The sequence below is a fragment of the Nyctereutes procyonoides genome, unplaced genomic scaffold, assembly GCF_905146905.1.
Source record: "Nyctereutes procyonoides isolate TBG_1078 unplaced genomic scaffold, NYPRO_anot_genome, whole genome shotgun sequence".
Classification (NCBI taxonomy): Eukaryota; Metazoa; Chordata; class Mammalia; order Carnivora; family Canidae; genus Nyctereutes; species Nyctereutes procyonoides.
In genome coordinates this window covers 56,777,874-56,799,663 of record NW_026575049.1, presented here as the reverse complement: position 1 = coordinate 56,799,663, position 21,790 = coordinate 56,777,874, and the positions used below count along the sequence as shown (strand labels likewise).

At 38.3% G+C, this 21,790-nt stretch overlaps 1 protein-coding gene across 1 annotated transcript in view; it reads right to left on the bottom strand.

Moving 5' to 3' along the window:
• EML6 (EMAP like 6) overlaps nucleotides 1–21,790 on the bottom strand; it is a 265,284-nt gene that overhangs the window by 89,819 nt on the left and 153,675 nt on the right. Inside the window, exons 8-15 of the mRNA XM_055328998.1 lie at nucleotides 21,625–21,762; nucleotides 19,568–19,824; nucleotides 16,952–17,164; nucleotides 12,479–12,646; nucleotides 11,163–11,269; nucleotides 7,803–7,921; nucleotides 5,536–5,722; nucleotides 3,410–3,515 (exon numbers count right to left, since the gene is read on the bottom strand). Of these exons, the coding sequence (XP_055184973.1) occupies nucleotides 3,410–3,515; nucleotides 5,536–5,722; nucleotides 7,803–7,921; nucleotides 11,163–11,269; nucleotides 12,479–12,646; nucleotides 16,952–17,164; nucleotides 19,568–19,824; nucleotides 21,625–21,762 (1,295 nt within the window). The remainder of the gene's footprint in view (nucleotides 1–3,409; nucleotides 3,516–5,535; nucleotides 5,723–7,802; nucleotides 7,922–11,162; nucleotides 11,270–12,478; nucleotides 12,647–16,951; nucleotides 17,165–19,567; nucleotides 19,825–21,624; nucleotides 21,763–21,790) is intronic.

The following is a 21,790-nucleotide window of genomic DNA, read 5'->3' as shown; positions in this document are numbered from 1 at the left end:
TGATCTATCATGCGATACAGGGCTTTCTGTTTTATCATTATGACACAAAGTACTATCAATATAACTTAACTCAAAGAGACCTATGCTCACACCTTCAGAAGGTGCCAGAGAGAGCACAAAGATAAAAAAAAAAAAAAACCACCATAATTTACCTCATGTATGGGTTACACATTCACAGTGATGGATCAAACACAAGAGATACTAGTCGAAGGTCTTCCTGAATAGTCCTTAACAGCAGTGCTTTCTAAAACTATCAATTAGCTTCCTTTCTGCCATTTATGTATCATCATTGTACTTGAACTCTGAGACAAATGTAATTTTCCACAATCAAAAAATAACATGTTTGCTGAACAAACGTGGCTCCTCCCCAGTCACTGTTATCTGGTCAATAGAGAAGGTATTGTTGAAATGGAAATATCCTTTTTATGCAGAAAATATTTCATAACTTAATATTTATTTGCCCAAAATGGGAATTAGAAGCAGTGACAGGATCAGTTTCTCCACTTCTTTCTAAGGCATCTGGTTTCTCTCCCTGGGCAACTGATGTGAGGAGCTGCCTTACAAGGCGAAGATTTCTAAATGCACTTAATCTCTCCTTCTACAAAGGAAAGAGGAGAGAGGACTTCTCGGAAATGCAGAGGGCAAGTTACTAGGTACCAGCTTATCACTAGAACTGATCTCTATTCAATGTCTTTGACCAACATTCCTCTAATCCCTTTCCTAAAGGTAATGTTAAGTAACAGACTTTAGATCTTTTGATGTATCTTACTTTAAAAACCAAGAAATTAATTCTACATTGAAAATATTCTAATGATTATTCAATTCTACTTCTATATTATTCTAAATTTCCTGCCACTCTGCTTATATGTTAATACACATATACACATTTTCAGTGGAAATCAGTGAAGAGATGCTATTGCGAGTTCTATTTTTTCTCTTTCACTAAACTTGATATATAAATATGTATGAAATACACATAATCCACATACTTGTCATTTTGAGTTATAGCTTTTATTATATGGTGCCAAATTATCTGGAGTTAGAGGGTCAGTTTTTAATGTTGCCAAAAATATGAATCTATTCAATTCTCCATCTTTAATACACGTTTCTGTTTTAGTGTTTTATTTATTTTTGTTAATGGGTATCTTACTACTTTTGTAGAACATATTAGTATAGTTTTTATATTAAGTATATACATATGTAATGGCTAGCACAATTAATTTTACGAAAAGGGCAGTTTAGCTATTGAGGAGTAGAAGAATGAAAAAAAGCAGAAAAAATTCATTCATATCTTTGGAAGAGAAACATGTTTGAACTCAAATTATGGTTTCCTTTTAGATTTTACCATTTTATCAAGGACATACAACATTCCTATTATAAAACTGTAGGTCCATCAAACTTCTGGAAGTTTAGGACTTTACTTTGTATTTACTGTTACTAGCTGTGTAATTCAGGCTTCCCATTGGCAGGTGGCATGCTGAACTGTTCTCTTTCCCTCAGTACTCATGGCTTCTCGACCTCACATGCCTGCCAGCATGGAGTAGGGACTCTTTAGCCTGGAGTTTTACTAGCTCAATAACCACAGAAAGTATTAAATAACTTCTAATAATGATATAACAATTTGGATTTGTTTTTTGTTTGTTTTAAATTTTTTTTATTTATTTATGATAGTCACAGTGAGAGAGAGAGAGAGAGAGAGAGAGAGAGAGAGAGGAGAGGGAGGGAGGGAGGGAGGGAGGGAGGGAGGGGCAGAGACACAGGCAGAGGGAGAAGCAGGCTCCACGCCTGGATTTGTGCTGTAGTTTGCAGTATGTGAAGATGTGCGATGCGTGTCACAAAAAAATCCCCCCCCAACTGCTCTGTATTACTATAGGTCAAAAAATAAAGAGAGGTAATTTTCACCCAAACATGGTTTACAATGTGAAGTTCTAGTAGTAGTAGTGAAAGGCAAGACAAAATGTATTAGGCAAAATTCTCATTCATTTCTTCACATTTTTGGAGTAGCTCCTGTGTTTGCAGCACTATAAAATGTGCAGTGGGGAGCAGAGAGATGGGCTCTGCTGGCCAAGCAGCTTATGTATGAGAAGGGCAATAACACAAATCACTGCTGTAGCACATGAACTCTGACAGGTCAGCGCAAGAGCAATGACAACCATGGGCTAAGGGATACAGAACAAGGACAGGTTATTTCTCCCTAGAAACTTTCGGTTTGATCTTAAAGGATGGTAGGACTTGAACAGACACATGTCAGTAGAATGAGGAAAGGGGCAGAGGCAAAATGAAGGACAGTCATGCATTTAGGTTCCACAGTTAGGGAGACATAAAAAGACACATGAATAGGTAAGTGGGTGGAAACACCCCAAAGGAAGGTTGAGGCCACATCATGGAAGGCCATGAATGTCCAACCAAGGGCTCAGCCCTGAGTCAGCCAGCCAAGAAGAGTCCATGTGGTGCCAGCTGAGTTTCCAGAAAGCTCTAGAACTGGGTAGAATGGACTAGAGAAAGTGGGAATGGAATCAGAGTGCAGCATGATCACCATGGCAGAGATGAGGAGGAGTTCAGACTTGAGCAAGGAAAGTGGGGGGGGGGGGGAACACAGGAAAGAGAATGGAGTTGTGGAGTCATTGAACATAATGATTAACATTACACACACTCCACATATTAAACATCTGATTGGAATTTAGAAAAAAAGGAATTATAGAACCAATTTTCAGGAGAAAGTTTCTAATTTTTTTCTACCAATCTAACTTCTACAATTGGGATTAAAAATTCCAGGTAGAAACACCTTTGGTGATAGGCCCTCATTCCCCACTGTAGCTTAAAGAAATGGCCTCACTCTAAAGGAAATTACATTCATCAGTTGGTATTCTAATAGCACTGTGTTCAAATCTTAAATTAAGGAGATGCAAAATCCAGTTTTGTTTTTTTCAATATGAAATTCATTTCTAAAACAGAAGTGTTGTAAAGTGGTCCTTTGCAGAGAATTTGTAGCCCTCCTGCTAGTTCTTTATATTTTAAATTGCAAGCGCCCTGCTCCCACTTATTTGGAGAGATGAAATTGATGTTCTGAGTCGCTGCCAGACATTTGCAACTAAGATTTTCTACAGCAACAGCTGCTCTGGGTTTCAAACTGCTCAAGCAAATGCAGAGCACAGTGTGAGCTCTGGATAATGACTTGGGAGGGGGGAAATGAGAAGGTCCAGGAAAGGACGTGTAATCTAAAGGCCACATTTTTTGTGAGATACTCACATTTCTGATTCCCGGTCTGCAACCAGGTAGCTGACATACCAAGGGCTTACCCTATTACACAGAGAACTTGACTAAACAAGAGGTTGTAAAAACAAAACTCAAATCAAAAAACCCAGCCCTAAGTAAATGCAGAACCATCAAGGACTCCAATGGTGCTTACCTGAAAAATCGAGGGCACACACGCCTCTCTGGTGTTGTCCTTTCAATAGTGACAAACATTTTAGAGTTTGTGTGTCCCACACATGAATAGCAGCATCTCTTCCAACCTTAAATAACAAGATGGGTGTTATTAACTACTTAAAATTTTTTAACGGGAATGATTCCTAAGAGTCATTGTTAGAGTCTTTGAGTCAGGTGCTGCACAGAAATCCAAAACCACACATTTGGAGAGTAGGAGGCCTCTCAGAAATCATCTGGTTCAACTCCATTATTTTTCAGATGAGAAAACGGAGGTGCAAGGAGTTGAACAAGCTTGTCCTGGGCATCAAGTTGGGTGCCAGTCCAGTCTAACCTGGTGCATGGTTCCCAGGGAAGGTACTTAAAACTCCAAATCAGATGTTCACTGTGCTTTCTCAGTTAGTTCAACATTTCTCTCTCCTGCCTTCTCAACTCCGATTCCATTTCTTGGTCAGGGAAGTGACCTGTATGTTGTTATGGAGCTGGCCTCAGAGTTCTTTTACCCATCTCAATTATTTTACCCATCCAAAGAAGACCTGGCCCTGCTTCTCGCCCAGGAAAATGACGGCTTCAGGGCTTACCTGTCTTAAGGTGGATTCTCCTCAAGGGGATACAAACTTCTCTCATGCTAAGTCTCAACAACAGGAAAAGATTTAGTAGTAAAATGGATCTTCTCACTTAATTGTAAGGGAAAAAAGAACCCTGTTGGGTGTAATGACTATAAAAGAGAAAATGGGACATAGAAGATGCCCTTAACTAAGGAGACTCTAGCCAATTCCTACACTGGTATATGGAGGCCCAGTTACACCTGGGGTGGCTACTGGTGTACTTGTCACTGGTTTGCCTCTTGCCAATTACAGAATAGAATATGGCATCTCCTCAGGGGTTTTTGCAAAGAACCAATCTGTTTCTTTTTTCAAAGGAAGGTTATTAAATACACATGAACCAACAAAAAGAACAACAAAAAATGAGAGGGAGGAGTGAAATGTAAAAATGCAAAGTAGTCATCATTTACTTCTATGAAACTTAACCATGTCAGCTAATTCAGAAGAAATAGTTGGTAGCAAACCAACAAGTCAGTTAATGGCACTTTTCTTTCGAAGAACTGTAATCCTCTTATAAATAATATAAATAAAAGCTATGGACTTTCCTCCCCCAACACTTACATATGTTTCTGGGGACCGACTCCCTTCCTGCCCTCAACCTCACCACTGATCTCATGAACACAAGGCTATGAACTCTGTGCAAAGACTTCTCTACTACCTGTACGTGAGGCGTCAGAAATAGTTGTTTCATGTTAATCTCTGACCCTCATATCACATGTTTTTTCCTTGAATTTGCCACTTACATGTTGAGAATCAGTTTCAGGCTTATCTGTAGTTAAAAGTCCATGATAAAACTGAACAAAACTGAAGCCCATACATTGGAAGAAAAGAGTACAAAACTGAAAATACAATTAACATTATTGCTTTGCCACAAGATAATAAATCTGAGTTTAATGGTTTTTCTGTTTATAAAGTTGATTTTCTGTTTATGAAGTTGATTTTCTCTCTCTCTACACACAAAATGATTGAATACAGGACTCTGTTTTGAGTGGCATTTTAATTATAGATTCAATCCAAAGTTTAGGCATTCTAAAATGGTTCTGATAGAATTTTGGTTTTTGAAAGGTTAAAATACAAAATAATGGCTTAGTCAAAATTCATGACTAAGTTTTACAAGAATAACTATTCACCAAATGTTATGCTTTTATTAAAAGATGGTTCATTCAATAAACATTGATTGATTACAAAGGATATACTAAGTACTGGGTATACAGTGATGAGGAAAATATATTGAGACTGCATTTATTTAATTTATTTTGGTTTTAGTTTATCTTGTTCACAGATATCATGTCAGGATGAAATCCCTTAGAGGCTTTCCAGTAGTGCTCTAACGTACAGAGCGATGCTCCCACCATCATGAAATGACCCAGCATTCATTGAATCTTCAGCTTTGTGCCTCATGTTTTTTTCTACCAAGTATTTCTTGGACTAGTATGCAAACTGGGTTCAAAACTAAACCCTCTCTCTCTTTGGCAGGCCCCCATCTCAGAGGATAGACATATACCTGCCCGGTAGCCACGAAGTCCTTTACTGGATGGATGGTCAGGCTGAGAATGTCATCATCATGCCCCAGGTACAGCCTCTGGGAGTGCTGCTGTCTGTTATACACAACAGCAACTGCAGCAATGTGATAGACCACTTCTCCAGTTTGCGTGTAGAACAGATTGTTTCTACAGTCGTAGCCTCTGTAACTGAAGCACAGGTCCAAGAAATGCACAGGGGTTGAATGGACAGTGAGTCAACAGAGAAGGAGAGGTCAGAAGGCAAAGCTAACAGGCTGATATGGACATGCACAAGTAGAACCACAGGTATTTGTAGTTGCTAAGGTCCGCAATCTTCAACAAGACTACGAGGACCTCAGAGAGCACTGTCTTAAGGGCAAATGGGCACTGATAATTTTAAAAGAATTTGTTTCTAGATCCTTTCTTAAACTAACCTTTCTTACAACTGACCAGTCTGAGAACATGCCTATGTGAAGGTGCAGGTTTTCCTTTCCCACCTCCCCTCTATCCCCTTCCTCTAAGAAAGTCATTCCTTTTGTCCACCTAGAATCTTACTATGGCATATCACCCTGGAATGTTGAGCCTTGGGACACCGAAACAAATTCAAGTGCGGATGTTGAAAGTGAATATTTCCAACAACTGGACATGAAGTTCTTTTGTAAATCAAGTGGTTTCCAGTTCTTTGCTTTTAGCAAAATTGAAGAGTGATTTAACAGAATTGTCAGGTAATAGATTATTAAACTTTATTTTTGTGTGATGTATCAAAATTATAAGATATACTTATCTGTGTTGCAAAAAGAGTTTAAAGAACTGAGGAAGGTTGCTATGATAAAATTGTTTCCATTCTCATCTACTTATTTATGTGAGTAAGCTTTCTCAGTGCTTATGACTATTAAAAATGAAAAATGGGAATAGAATCAACACTAAACCCTATTACATTATAGCAAAATATGTGTGTGTGTGTGTGTGTGTGTGTATATATATCGGAACTCACTGAAAAAGTATTAAAATTGTTTTCCAATAAAATTGCTTATATTTAGTAAACACTTATTAGAATTTGTGCTATATTTATGTTGGTATGATAAGCTTGGTACTACTAAGAGTTGCAACAAAAATTCAATCCAAAAAAGAATTAACACTGAGAGCAGCAATGTCCAATAGAAATACTATGCAAAGCATGTAGGTAAGTGAAAATTTTCTACCTTAAAAAAGATTTAAAAATAGATGAAATTTATTTTAAGAACATTTAACCCATTATGTCTAAAATATTATCATATAATCAATATAAAATATTTTTTTAAGTAGGCTCCATGCTAGGCATGGAGCCCCAACATGGGGCTTGAACTCATGACTCTGAGATCAGAACCTGAGCTGAGATCAAGAGTCTGATGCTTAACCGACTGAGTCACCCAGGTGCCCCTCAATATAAAACATTTTAATGAGATATATTACATTCTTTTTTTCATGCTAAGTCTTTGAAAGCCAGTGTGCATTTACATATGGCACATCTGAATTCAGATTAGCCATATTTCACATGCTCAGCAGCTTTAAGTGGATACCATACTAGATAACACAAGTTAGAGAGTTAGGATTAAAATTTAAATTGCGCTTATAAACATTTCTTTCCTTGCAAAAAGTATGGTAAGGTGATCGATAAAAGCCTTTCAAGCATAAAAATACTACATTAGTATAAACTCTATGGGAGAAGTAGCATAGAAATATGAGCTTTTTTTAAATTGATGGTGGTGGGAATCAAGTATCTATGACACTTAGGTTCCAATTGATCCCCTTAAATGATATATTTATAAAACACTAGATATTATATACTTCACAATCATTTAACCTAACATTGAAAAATTCTAGATGTCAATTTCAAATGTGAAAGATTGTACAGTATTTTTAAGAATCAAAATTATTTTGGGCATATGTGATCAAAATTGTTTGAAGAAAATATTGTCCTAGGTGGAGCCAGCTAAACAGAGCCAGAGATATGGGCGTCACAGGAGCAGGGTTGGGGGAGAGGATGGAAGGCAGTAACAATGAGCCGCAGAAACATAAGCATCATGGAAGTCAAGGAAGCATGAAAAATCTAAAGACACATGTTGTTATGGCTACAGAACATCAACTGACACAACTGAACAGAGAATCATGGTTAAGATATTAACTTCAGGTAAGTGCACACTGGAGAGAAGAGCCAGCCTGAAGTGGGACAGCACCAAGAAGAGGGGACCCCAGTGGTCTGCTGATAAGGCTGGTGACAAGCACCCACCCGTGTATGAACTGGAGTTTCAAGCTGTCCTCAGGAGCCTTTTCTCTTTTGAGGAAGGGCACTGCATGGTTTTTCTCTTTACTTTGTTGCTTTAGCTGAGGTAGATCTTCTTTGTAAACCTTAAAGCATAGCAGAAACATTTATTCGAGACTCTCCAGATTTCAAACATATTAATATCTTGGCATTTTCAGATCTTTAACTGTAGGAAATCAAGTTTTTGAGAAAATAAGTAGCTAAAAATGGTCACCAGAGACAAAGTCGGTCATTATATAATGATAAAAGGGTGAATTCATCAAGAAGATAAAACAATTATAAATACATACCCAACAGCAGAGCACCCAAATATATAAAGCACATACTAAAAGAACTAAAAGGAGAAATAAACATCAGTAGTGCAATAGTTGGGGGAAAATGTCTCTCTGAACAATGGATAGATGATCCAGACAGAGAATCGACATCAATGGAGAAACAGTAGATGAAGAACACTGCAGACCAAATAAACCCACTAGACAGAACATCCCATCTGTCAGCAGCAGGATATGCATTATTCTCAGGATACATCATATGTTAGCCCACAAAACAAGTCTCAACAAATTCAAGAAGATTGAAACCACATCAAGTATGCTTTCTGGCCACTGTGGTATGAAAGTAGAAATCAAGAACAGGAAGAAAGCTGGAAAATTCTTAAGTATGTGGAAATTAAACCATACACTTCTGGACAACCAATGGACTAAAGAAGAAAGCAAAAACTAAATTTTAAAAATATCTGAGACAAAAGACAATGGAAACACAACATAACTTATAGGATACAACAAAAACAATTCTAAGAGGAAAAGAGGAAAGTTTGTAGCTATAAACACATACACTTAGGAAAAGGAAAACTCTCAGATCAACAGCCTGACAATATACCTCAAGGAATAAGAAAAAGAACACACTAACCCAAAGTTAGCAGAAGGAAGGAAATAATAAAGATTAGAGCAGAGATAAATGAAATCGAAAATAAGACAATAGAAAAGGTGAACAAACTAAGAGTTGGTTCTTTGAAAAGATAAACCAAATTGAGGACATAAGAAATGAGAATGAATTTTACTTTCCAACAAAACTGTCTTGAAATACCTTTGAATCATTGGGATTCTAGATCATCTTGAGTTTAAGTAATGTATATTCAGAAAATATATTAATTTTCTGGTAAATAAGAAAGGATATTATTCAATAAAATTATCAATAAAATGTTCTGCTATATTTCCTCTAAGGCAAGAAATCTCTTGATGATTCTGACATTTGCAAAATGCAGACCCCTGAATCCTGGTGATCACTCTTTGGAATAATCTTCTTTTGTGATCTCATGTATCTTGACAGATCAGACTCTGAGATTTAGAGCAAAGCTCTTCGTCTAACCTAGGATCTAAAATGTGCGACTAACTCAGAGAACATTTCCTACAATTGAATCTAAGTGTAGATAAAAAGTAATCTGTTTTCTTATCATGTATTCATGCCCTACCATCAAGAGACAGCAATTTAACACATTCAAGATGAAGTAAATCTATTAATAATTGCTCACCCTCATAAAGGAAAAATTCATTTGATAGAGCTTTATTATGATATATTATCGTAATAAAGTCTCTGGTTTAGGATTTAACCAAAAATCTTTAAAATAAAAAAAAGGAAATCAGAAGATACCTCATTACTGCTTTGTCTATTGCAGATGCAATGAACTAAGCTTATAAAAGCTAAAGTTAATTATCCATCTGAGCCCATGATGCTTTTCTTCAGCTCATCAACTACTCAAGAGAAATGAATTTTGGGCTTGGCATTTCTACTGCATATTTGAACAATTCTCATAACCTAATCTCTGTGGACCTAAAATTCCCATCTCTAGAACAGAATAAAACTTCCTGCTCAAGTAACACAGCAACAAAAAATAATGTAAATCAAATAATATAGATGAAAGCTTTAGAAAATAAGATGCCAGGGGGAATACATAAATCCTAGGCATGGATTTCAGCATAGTCAAATCTTTCCTTCTTAAACCAGCAGCTTTTTGCTAAATACAAAATTCCCAACAGAAGAAAACTGCTTTTTTCCCCCTAAATTTTATGTTCACTTTGCTTAAATTCCATTTCCCCTTGATATCAGGGTACAATAGTGTTTGGCGTGTGCATATTTCCACGTTAATTTCCTTTCAATCCTCACCTTTAGTTTTATTGCATAACACATTGTATTGATGCATAGTCAAGCTGATTTAGTCACGAACTTGACCCAAACCTTCAGTTGGACTGCCTTTGTACTAATTTTTCAAACACTGAATCAGTGAGTGATGATTATGGGGTGAAAAAAAAGTCATCTGGAAAGGTTTCAGTGCTTATTGCTGAGGCAAAGCCAAGCAATACACAGAATGTGCACTTTGGAGAGAAGCCCAGATCCACATTCTTCTCTTAATACCCTGGGTGATGTGGACGTGGGCAAAGTCCTTAACCTCTCAGGGTTATCGTGGGTTGGATTTGGTATATGTAAAGCACAGGATCTAGCCCTGTAGAGCCACATGACACATGGCAGCTGCCACAGGCCTGTATGGTTAATCTCCATGGGCAACACTGACAGTTGCTATGTCTGGAGCCTGAAATCTTATTCACTCCATGTTCATGTACAGAGTCTGCTTCACATACGTCTGTGAAAGGACAAGGAAGAAAATAGAACACCTATGGTTATCAACCATAAAAAGTGACAAGTCCCCAGATTCCTGTGAAGGACTGCTCTGTTTAACACTCACTGTTTAGCATTAAAATGAAATGTCTGCTTTCAAAAACCTAGGACCCAATTTGATTATGATTGTGTAACTTTTCTACTAGAGGTGAATTCTGATGTGAGATCATGCGTATTGTATTTGGGCTTTTACTTTAATTAAACGGATAATGGTCTTCATAATGGTCTATGTAAGTTGAAAGAGGAAAGCAGGGTACCAGTTCCCTTCCAAATGACTGTGGCTCTGAGGCTACCAATTCTGTAAAGGAAACATATGCTTTTATGATCTGTTAAGAAAATGAAAATTCCTGTAGCTTACTTGCATATTTTTCTGCAAAAAAATATTTTAAAGTTTTGGGTGCTAGAGAGGCAGAAAACCCTGCATGGGGTCAGTTTTAAAATTTGCTACTACCTCCCACATAAAAAGTTTTAATAATGTGAATGGGTAAAGGCCTTATTTTCAATCTGTACTTAAAGACAAGAAGTAAGTGATTTCCTTATTCTTGTCTTGATTCTCTTCTGCATAAGTACCGGCCATTTTTAGTGCAACATCCAAATCCAAGGAGATCGACATTCTGGGCTGTAAGGCATCTGTTTTGAGGCTCTCTGCTTACTGACCTGGCGATCATAATTGATTTGAGTTTCTTGCTCAATATCAGAGTCCAATTCTGGCACATCAGATAAATCCGAATCAGATTCTTCACTGTAGGAATCAGTGCCACCTTCTGTAGAAACACAACCCATGAGAAACAAGCAAAAGTTCTAAGACCCAAGACAGCTTATAATTTTTAAAAAATATTTTCTTTACTCTAGCAAAATAAATTTAAACATCATTATGCCATTGTTTTACTTTGATGTAGGTTCTTAAAACAAATCCCCCCACCCCCCATCTTTTGGTTAAGATCAGCACACTCCCTTTCAGGAGTGTTAACAGACCAGGACCACTACCTCGTCCTACCGCTCCCTGCAAGATGAACCCATTTCCACACTTCTATGAAATAACAAATCTTTGACTTTTAAATCTTACTTTGAGGGGATCCCTGAGCGGCTCAGCGGTTTAGCACCTGCCTTTGGCCCAGGGTGTGATCCTGGAGTCCCGGGATCGAATCCCTCATCAGGCTCCCTGCATGGAGCCTGCTTTTCTCTCTGTGTCTCTAGAGCCTTTCTCTCTCTGTCTCACATGAATAAGTAAATTAAAAAAAAAAAATCTTAAAAAAAAATAAGATAAATCTTACTTTGAAAAGAGAAAAAAAATAGACAAAAGAAATAAAAGATCAGGGAAAGGTCCTACCAAAACGAAGCCTGGAGCAAAAGGAAATCCAACTGTTTAGTTCAATAAATATCCCCTTACTCTTTTGCCGCCATGTCTACCAAGTGGTGGTAATTGCCACCATCAAAATCTGCAGAAACTCTCCTGATGAAAATATTTCCTACCTGGTTTTAAATTGTATCGCCTGGCAATCACAGTAAATAGATGCCATCTATTTCTGCTGGTATCACAGTAAATAGAAAGACTACACATCCACTGAAATGGAACACATTCGTCCCAATTGCAGGCCAATCTTTGAACTTCATTAAGAAGCCAACACCTACTCCCAAGGTTACTCTGTCTCCCTGCTGCCTCACCACAGAGACCTGCCACAGTTTCAGTTGTCCTAAAGAGGCTAAATTGTCTTTGTTCCTGTTATTCTCAAAGGCTAATTCTTCATGTAAGCCTTTGACCTTCAACTTGTATGGTATAAACAAAATCCTTTGAAGGAAGTTACCCAACCGACCCATATGTGTCTCAAAGGTTTTTTCTTTTTAATTTTAAATTTTATAATAGGAATGAATTTTTTAAAACTGCTTTAAGTCTTTATCTTCTGGAGAGATGTTAAGACATTCCTTGAAATTTTTATTGACAAAAAATGCTGAAAAAGCATAATTGGTTTTACCCTGGGGTGCTGTTTCCAACAGACCATTGCTGACACCTTCTGGAATAAATCTCCACTGGAAAACTGAGTGGTCAGCTCCTCCTGTGCTCAATACCCACTGAAAGTCATGGGACCAGCGGACATTTGTGACATGTGCAGAATGGCCCACATACTTTCTAAATTTGGCTCCTGAAAACATATTTTTGAGGAGAAGATTAGTAATGAAAAAAAATAAAATTCACTGGTTAAAAAATTCAACTCCTATTCATTTTGAAAAATAAAATATTTAAGTATATTAGAAAATATAATTTTCAATATTATGTATCATAACGAGCAAAGGCTTCCAAAATTCTCTCAATGATTCCAGTATGCATTAGTCTAAAAATGGCCTTAAAATTTCAGTCCTGTAGCTGAAGACACGTCTGAACCTGTTCCAGATAATGGCTACTGTTTCACTGATTCTGAACATAAAACACCTAAGAACGATTATCTTACACATTCTTATTTAAATACAAGACAGGTAGTCCTTTGTAATAGGGAAACAATAATTCTGTGGAGAAAAAAAAAGTCAAATTATTGTTCAAGGTCATATGGATGTAGTGCTGGGAGAATGAAATTTTGTTCCCTTGCACTGATTGCTTTACTCAGTGAACACCATCCCCAGGCAATGAATGCAGAAGAAAAGCTCTCGGCACTTACTGGTTGTAGCTGTACTACTAAGGTCTCGAGTACAGGTTTGGTACAGGGCAGCACAAAGGCAGTCACTGAAACAAGCAGGGTCCATCCTACCATGTGGAAGCCTAGTACTCCAAAGGCTATGGGAGAGCTCAGGAGGCCAGCAAGCACCGCGTCCCTCCTTCAGAAACAGGCCCTCTAATGGAACCTCTTTAATGGGAGAGAAAGCCATCTGTTCAACTAAAACGTGTTTCAAATTCAAATGCTCGGGATCCCTGGGTGGCGCAGCAGTTTGGCGCCTGCCTTTGGCCCAGGGCGCGATCCTGGAGACCCGGGATCGAATCCCACGTCGGGCTCCCGGTGCATGGAGCCTGCTTCTCCCTCTGCCTATGTCTCTGCCTCTCTCTCTCTCTCTCTCTCTCTCTCATGTGACTGTCATAAGTAAATAAAAATTAAAAAAAAAAAACAAATTCAAATGCTCATTGGACAGGTAATGCTTGAAGTGTATGTGAAGGTGAAAATGACCACACTATTCAAAATACCACCACTGAGCTGCCCCATCTGAGCACTCTACTGCCTAAACATCAGATGTGATTACATTTTGTTTATTGTTATTTCCTCAGAAGAACAAAAGTTCCATGAGGGCAGGGAATTGTGCTTGATTTGTTGATGTATCTCCAGCCTCTAGAACAGTACGTAACAAATGTTTATTGAATAAAGGAAGGCCACATCCATCTCTTCCCAGGCTTTGCTTAGGACACTGTCACTTTACAAGGCCTCCCTTTGTACTCTGAAACACGAGGAAGTCTCAGGCCTCTGCCTTCATGTCCTCTCTGATGGCCCTCACTCCCACGGCTGTAAGTACCGTTGATATGCCCTCCACTGCCAAACAGTCATTTTCTGACGCTCAATTCTCCCTGGATTGCTGATGGCCCATGTGCTATGTCCACTTCGATGTCTAACGGGTGCCTCAAACTTATCGTGGACAATACAGTCTGAGGAGTTCCCCTTTTCCTTATCCCCTTCTCTCTCACACACACACAGACACAGCCTTTTCCATGCTCATTTTCCCATCTTCACAAATGGTGCCACCAGCCACCCCACTGCTCAAGCCTAAAACTTACAAGTCACCCTCAGTTCCTCTCTTTTCCCACATCCAATCCATCAGCAAGACCTTCAGCTCTATCTAAACACTGTTTCCTAACCTCAGGCATCTGTATTCACATCTATTTCTAATACTTTTGTCCAAGCCACATCATCTCTTACCTAGATTTGTGCAAGAATCTACTTGAAGCCTCCCCTTCCCTAACCCAACCCACATGGTATCAAGGTGATCTTTTAAAAACTTAGATTGGTTATGTCACTCCTCCATTGTAAGCCCTCAATAGTTCCCCACCACACTTAGAATAAGACCCAAATTTCTAACAGTGGCTATATAAGGCCCTTCATGACACGGTCCCCATTGCCCTCTCAAGCCTCTGATCACACAATGCTCCTCTCATTCATCACACTCCAGCCATGCTGACTTTTGTGTTTCTGTACTGCATCAAGCTCATCCACGTTCTACTAAAACCCAATACTTTTCTTCTCAAGGTCCAGAGTTTATGCAACCCATGTCTTACAACATCCAGGACACTTATTTTAGGAGGGAGTTCTTCAAGGACTGTGTGGGTACATATATGGCTGTGTTTGTGTCAAGGATTAATGGGGCAGCAGCACACAAGTCAGTCAAACAGGAGAGCCTTCCCTTGGAGAAGGAGTGGTGCCAAGGTGCTAAGACATGGCAAATGTCCGTGAGCAAGGCTTTGGATTTTTCTGTACGGTGATGGTCAAACAGAATGTAATCTAAATGACATCAGGGAAAATTATCAGTATCGACACTAGTTATTTCAAAAGATTTAAACACTGTCAAAATGAAATGAAAAAAAAAGTCGGTTTGGCGATGTAAAAGTAAAAACCACTGTCAGCATTTTCATTAACTGCAGAACACTCGTGTCCGCATACTGTGCAGCAGAAGCCTACACACATTAATTGCAAATGTGTCAATTAACTTGATTGTGAGTTTTATTTAATCACTGTGGAAAACTACAATGTTTGCTCAGCCTCCACACTTCTCATGGTCACCAGCCCTTGCTCATGGGGAATTCCTGCCACTGGTACCCTGGGCAACAAGTTCCACCAACGGTTACTGTTCCTGTCCACAGCACGCTTTTCTGAACTTCCCTGCCACAAAAGGGAAGTATGTGTGAGTTCAGGCACACAAAGGCCACAAAAGTCTGAATGCCTCTGAGGCAAACTGCAAGATTTATAAACCGTGTGCCATGAAAAGTAGAACAAGTCAATTTGCTATGAAAATATGGATACTTCCGCAGACTGCTGAGGTGGGTTTTATTCCTCCCACCACACTGTCACTCGGCTGTCAACCTTCCCTTATTCTGCAATGTCTCCTGTACACGAGCATCCTTAGGGGTGTTTTACACATCAAGGTGTCTCACTTGGACAGACAGCACTGCTCAGTGCCTCCCTCGCCCTCCCTCATTCTCATCAACAAACCCGCCATCTCTGTTTCCATTCCTATTTCAAGGCCCAAGACCACCCTACAAGGCGGGGTAATACGCAGGAAACACCAATTCTCGGCGAGTTAACTTCTTCCCAAGTCCTGATCCTCGAGACCCACAGTATTGCTTCTGGCCCCAGTGATGTTTCTTGTCAGTTCCCTCATTCCTTCTGGTTGCCTAACTCAAGTTCCTCAAGTACATTGCTCAATCTGACAGGATAGGCCCTGTCTCAAAAGACCCATCAGGAAGAGAAGAGTGTGAATTAGGCATGTTGAGGTAATTTTGTGCCTCAAGCATTTTAAAGTGCTGGCCATTTTGTCAAGTGTAAATGATGGCAGCTTTGCTGTGCATTTTATATTCAATTCTCAACTGTAACTGTTGCAGCTTCAAAACTGCCAGTTAGCCGAAAATGACCTTCTGTTACATTTTTCAATCCCTTTCCCTTCTTAATTTTAAAATTGTTCAAGTGAGCGAGTTTTTAGGCCACAGCACGTCCCCACTGATCACTTTCTGAAGATCAGGTTTTCAGGGTGCTGGTGGGCAGTCTCAGAAAAATCTGTGTAGGGGCTTTGCCTCAGCTTTGTAAGGAAGAAAAAGACAGGGTCATTGCATGGCTATTCCAGTCACATCCTACAAAGTCTGAAGATGCCACAAAATTGACGTGACAAGATTTTAACAATAATAAAACAAAACAACAAAAGGCAAGGGGAGAATTTTCTTGAACCAAGCTTCCCTCTCAAAAATTTCACCAGTTATGTAAATTAGCCTTGCAAGATTAGTGCTACAAGGGGTCTGCGAACTGTGTTATCACCACAAAAATCACCTTTAGATTTTATTTTAAGTATGTCTAGAGGGACTTTGCTTGGCTTTCCATGTTTAAGCACAATTAGCCGTGCAGCATAAAAGAATTTTAATTGCAATATTTTAATGTAATACATAACTTAAATTATGAGTGTTTATTTACATAAATAAAAACAAAACTAGGACTTGTTTAAAAAATGAAACAAAGCTTACGAATCACAAACTGGCTAGAAATAACTCTGTAAACAAATTATGCCTTAAATTTGTAAAATTCTGTATTTTAGAACATCAAAAGTAAATAATATCAGCAACATATTTTATCTGAAAGTGTAAAAGAGTAAAAATGAATACAAAGATGAATAATCTGCAAGAAGAGACAAAAAGAAAATCAGTCTTAATTACACTGTGTATACATTCTAGATTAAATACTTATTCAGTGAAATCTCTCTTGTGGTCTTACCTTTCTTGAGACAAGGAAATTTAAACAATTTAACCAGTCCAAAATCATCGCCGGAAACCAGCACTGAGCTGTTGTAATTTGCATCCACGGAATTGATGTCAGTGACATCCGTATACTTTGGCCAAATTCCACTCACTTCAGGGCCTTTCACACACGTCCAGGAGGCCCAGGGAATCCCTTTGATTTCTTCTTTGCTTGTTAAAGGCTTCCCAGCTGGAAATAATCAACACACAGTAACATAATGTTTCATTTAAATAAAAAGCACATTCTAATTTACTTTATCCATTTTTCTTATAAAGGTTTAGAGAAGTTTAATAAACCAAGGAAACTCAAGATTTTAATCTCTTTTCCCAATTGGTGACTTTTTTTCTTCCAGCATGGTTTAGAGAGAGTGCATGATCAAAACTTAGATATGGAGAAAAGAAAGAAAATGATCATTGTATTTACTGTAATATTCGAAAGTACTATACAGATAGTATGCTTTGTATTATTGATGAAAAGATTTTTATGAAATCATATATTTAGTCACCAACATTTTGCTACGTGTTTAAAAATTTATTCTGGGGCAGCCCAGGTGGCTCAGTGGTTTAGCTCCACCTTCAGTCCAGGCAGGGTCTGATCCTGGAGACCCAGGATGGAATCCCACATCAGGCTCCCTGCATGGAGCCTTCTTCTCCCTGTGCCTGTGTCTCTGCCTCTATCTCATGAATAAATAAAATCTTAAAAAAAAAGTTTATTCTGAACTACTTTTCATAATTCAAAGAACCATAGAAGTGATTTTTTAAAAAAAATTTAGGCTCAAAAAAAATTTAGGCTCTAATAATTAGTGTAAACATTTAATGGATATTATTTAAATTTAAAAGCATTAGACAATGAAAATCCACCATTTCTGATGAAGTAAATATAAGCAGTTAGGGAAAATAGTTCTGACAGTTGTGCCAAAAATGTTCTCAAGTGTATGGCACAACTCCCAGTGTGTACCAAAGGCTGCTGAGGGATGTCACCCAGGTGCATGCAAAGGCAGAAAAACACTGATACACAAATGCTTGGGAAAATGTCCAACCATATACAATTTTAAAATTCAAAAATCAAGACAATTTAGTGTATTATCTCGTAGTTTCTTCTTCAAAAATAAACAAATGTTTTCAAATAAAGAATCTGCGAGAACAGACACTCTTATACATTACTGGTACGATGTCAAATACTGGCATGCAGAAATTCTGGACTGTGACAGCATCCCATAAAATTCATTCAGACGACCATAAAATCAGAGAGCTGACACACCATAGTTTTTAACCCAGCATTCCTCCTTTGGAAAATAGAATTCAAGGAAGTAACTCAGGAAAGAAAATACCCCTTATACAAAGATATTTGGAGAGGCACCGTCTGCACCAGCAAAGAAACCAGAAATGAGCCCAAATGCTCACTAACAGAAGGACAAGAAAGCAAATTATGCTATTATCACTGAGCAGGATGTTACTTTGTTATTGAAAATGATAAACATGTATTCCATGATTTTTCACATATGGAAAATATATATGAAAGAATTGCAAGCAAAGAAAGTAGACACACAGAAATATGTACCTAGTGATGGTGCGCTGATGAGTTTGACAGAGCAGAGATTCTTTTAGAAGCTGAAATTACATTGGATGGTATATATTATTTCCTAGTAAATGATTTTTCAACAAAAAGATTAAGAAAATATTATTTGATGACAAGATTCATGATAAATACTAAAAATTTCCCCTTCTATCAAAAAAAAATCATAGGCAAAGATTACAATACAGAAATTTGCCTTTTATGTCTGCCATTGTAGTGTTACAAACTAAATGTCACTAAATATTATAGAAGTCTGATGAACCTCTTCTAAAAAAGAGAGTGGAGGTGACAAGTAAAAATTGTGTTTTTTAGGGGCACCTGGGTGGTTCAGTCAGTTAAGCGTCTGCCTTCGGCTCAGGTCATAATCCCAGGGTCCTGGGATCAAGTCCTGCATTGGGCTCCCTGTTCAGCAGGGAGCCTACTTCTCCCTCCACCTCTGCCTCTCCTCTATCACTTGTGCTCTCTCCCTCTCGCTCTCTCTCTAACCTACTCTTTGTTTCACTCTCAAATAAATAAAAACTTTTTTAAAATTTGTGTTTTAAATCCCACTTAGCATATTTCAATAAATGATATCCTAAAGACTTCTATTTATGAAGAACACAGATTTCGGACTAAAACTATCATAGCAAATGAGGAACATGCATATTGGCACATTTAGCATTTTTCAGTATCTTTACATTTAGTATTTTTCAGTATCTTTCTAGGATCCTTTTCCTTTCACTTATCTTTAGGCGTTCTTTGTAACTTCTAGGTGTATATCCTTTGCCCATTATTGCACCATTGCAAGCATTTCCATCCAGTCTGTGCCTTGTCTTGTTGTGACCTCTTTCATTGTGCCTTGAGTTTTTATTTTAATATGTTTCAATGTATTAATCTTTTCTTGGAGAGTTTGAGATGTGGGGGGTGGCATCTCTGAAAATATTCCTTGCCCTGAGATCATGACGACAGTCATACATGTTGGCTGCATGTGGTTCAAGGTCTTGATTCTCTCCAACGTCCAACACCCATGTAACTTACATGGCATCTTGTAGAAGAGGCGTTCTCCGGCGCCATCATTGGTCTGCAGGTACTTGCTGTCCAAAGACCAGTCAATGTGTGTGATGAAACTAAGGGACTTGCTGCATTCTCCAATTTTCTTGTATCGCTGGGCAACGGCATACACGTCCACTGGGCCGTCATTGGATCCCACCGCGAGGTAAGAGCCATCTGGAGAAAATTTCATTTCATGAATGACTTCTTTTCGATCTTTGATATGAACCACTTCTGTCATATCTCTATAAGAATAAAGAGCAGCAATAAAAGGGGATAAGCAGCACATCTAGAAACAGGAACCCAAGCCACATCTTAAAATGTGTATGTCAGAGAAAAGGTTGTTTCAAAAGAGAGAGGACACCTACAGAAACTCCGAGATTAACTGCTGAAGAAAGATAGAAGACATCATTTCATTTCTGGCCATTTTAGGCAACATCAACCAACATTTTAAATGATCTTTTGGGTTTCCAAAGTAAAGACAACAAAATTTAATGAAATGCCTATTGGCTTTCATGGTCAATTATGTATTATTTTTCCCTAAAATTTATGCTTTGAGAAATTTGGGGTTTGTGAAAGTGTTTTAAAAACATGTCCCGAGGGGGATCCCTGGGTGGCGCAGCGGTTTGGCGCCTGTCTTTGGCCCGGGGTGCGATCCTGGAGACCCAGGATCGAATCCCACATCGGGCTCCCGGTGCATGGAGCCTGCTTCTCCCTCTGCCTGTGTCTCTGCCTCTCTCTCTCTCTCTGTGACTATCATAAGTAAATAAAAAATAAAAAAATAAAAAAAAAATCTCCCAAGGAAGGTAAACTACATCAGGTTACTTTTTCTCAATGACTTTTTTAAATGTTAAATTCTCATGTAATTATTTAATCTTCACCATGAAAGGTCAACAATGCATACATGTATCAGACACTGGAATATCTTGTGTCCCTTCTGATCAGGTTCTGGTAAGAACTGCTGCCCTCATTGGAAAGTTGCCACCATGAGACAGAATTGTGACTAGCAGGTCCCCTGTGCCAGTACCAACAGCTTCTTCTATTCCCAACAAAATCGGTGCACAAATAATGGCAAATATCAGCTTCTACATGGTAATTGCCCTCACCTGCTATTTCTTATTACTCACATTAGAGTTTACTGTAATGTCATCAAATAGGGTTTTGGGGGATATTTTTAGCTGGGAAATCCATCAAAAAAGAAAAAAATCTGGTAATCAGCCATCTCTTCACACCATCCGCTAAGCAGAGAAAGAAAATGTTGCCCACCAACTCAGTAATCACGTGTGGCTGGTAATGAGAATTTAGTGTAATAAACTACACCAAGATCATTTTTCAAAGCTTTATAGAATTTTCTATATACAAAACATGCAGTATCTAATTTACAGCTTCATTTTCTTTCTGTAATCACAAATTGTGTAAGCCAAAAAAAACAGTGTGCTTAGAGAAATTACAAGTGTGAATCATAATTTTTGTCCAGTAAATACAGGATGTTAATAAATATGAGATACTCCATCTTCTTTTTCATTATAAGTGAAAGAAATCCTTTACTCAAGCTCACCTCTAAAAATCTGGCACTGCTGGAGACTGCTTTATCATTTCTTTCTCTTTTCTTGGCTTCCTACAAGCCCATAACCTCTTGGGACTAGCTGAGCTTGGAAGTTCATTATTCACTGGATTTTAGAAAAACTCACATACAATATATTATGTAACATCCCCAGTATGAGTTAGAGCAGCACTCCATATTAACCACATTAATATTTTTGTAGCATATCGCATGATAATTATTCCAATTGAGAGATTAATAGGCAATAAACAGTCTCAAATCAGTTCATTTGGTCAAGAGGTGTTGTCAAATAAATTACCCAAGAACTTTGGATTTTTTTAATGTTTGGATTTAGGAATTACAGATAGGGCACTGTGAATCTAGAGTGTTCTATTTGAAAGAGTAAAAGCATTTTTCCTGAAGTCCTGGCATACATTATGGCCAGGAGAACTAGTTTCAACAAGAGAGCATTTCTGATATCATTTTCCATATCGGTACATGCCTGACTCGGAGCACAATGAAAGAGCCATCCTTCATGCCCAGGGCCAGCTGAGATCCATCAGGGCTGAAAGCCACACTGCGAACTGCTTCCTCCATGTTACAGCGGGCGATCAAGGCATGGTCGGCCAGGCTCCACAGCCTATGCACAAGAACAAAGTAAAAACAAA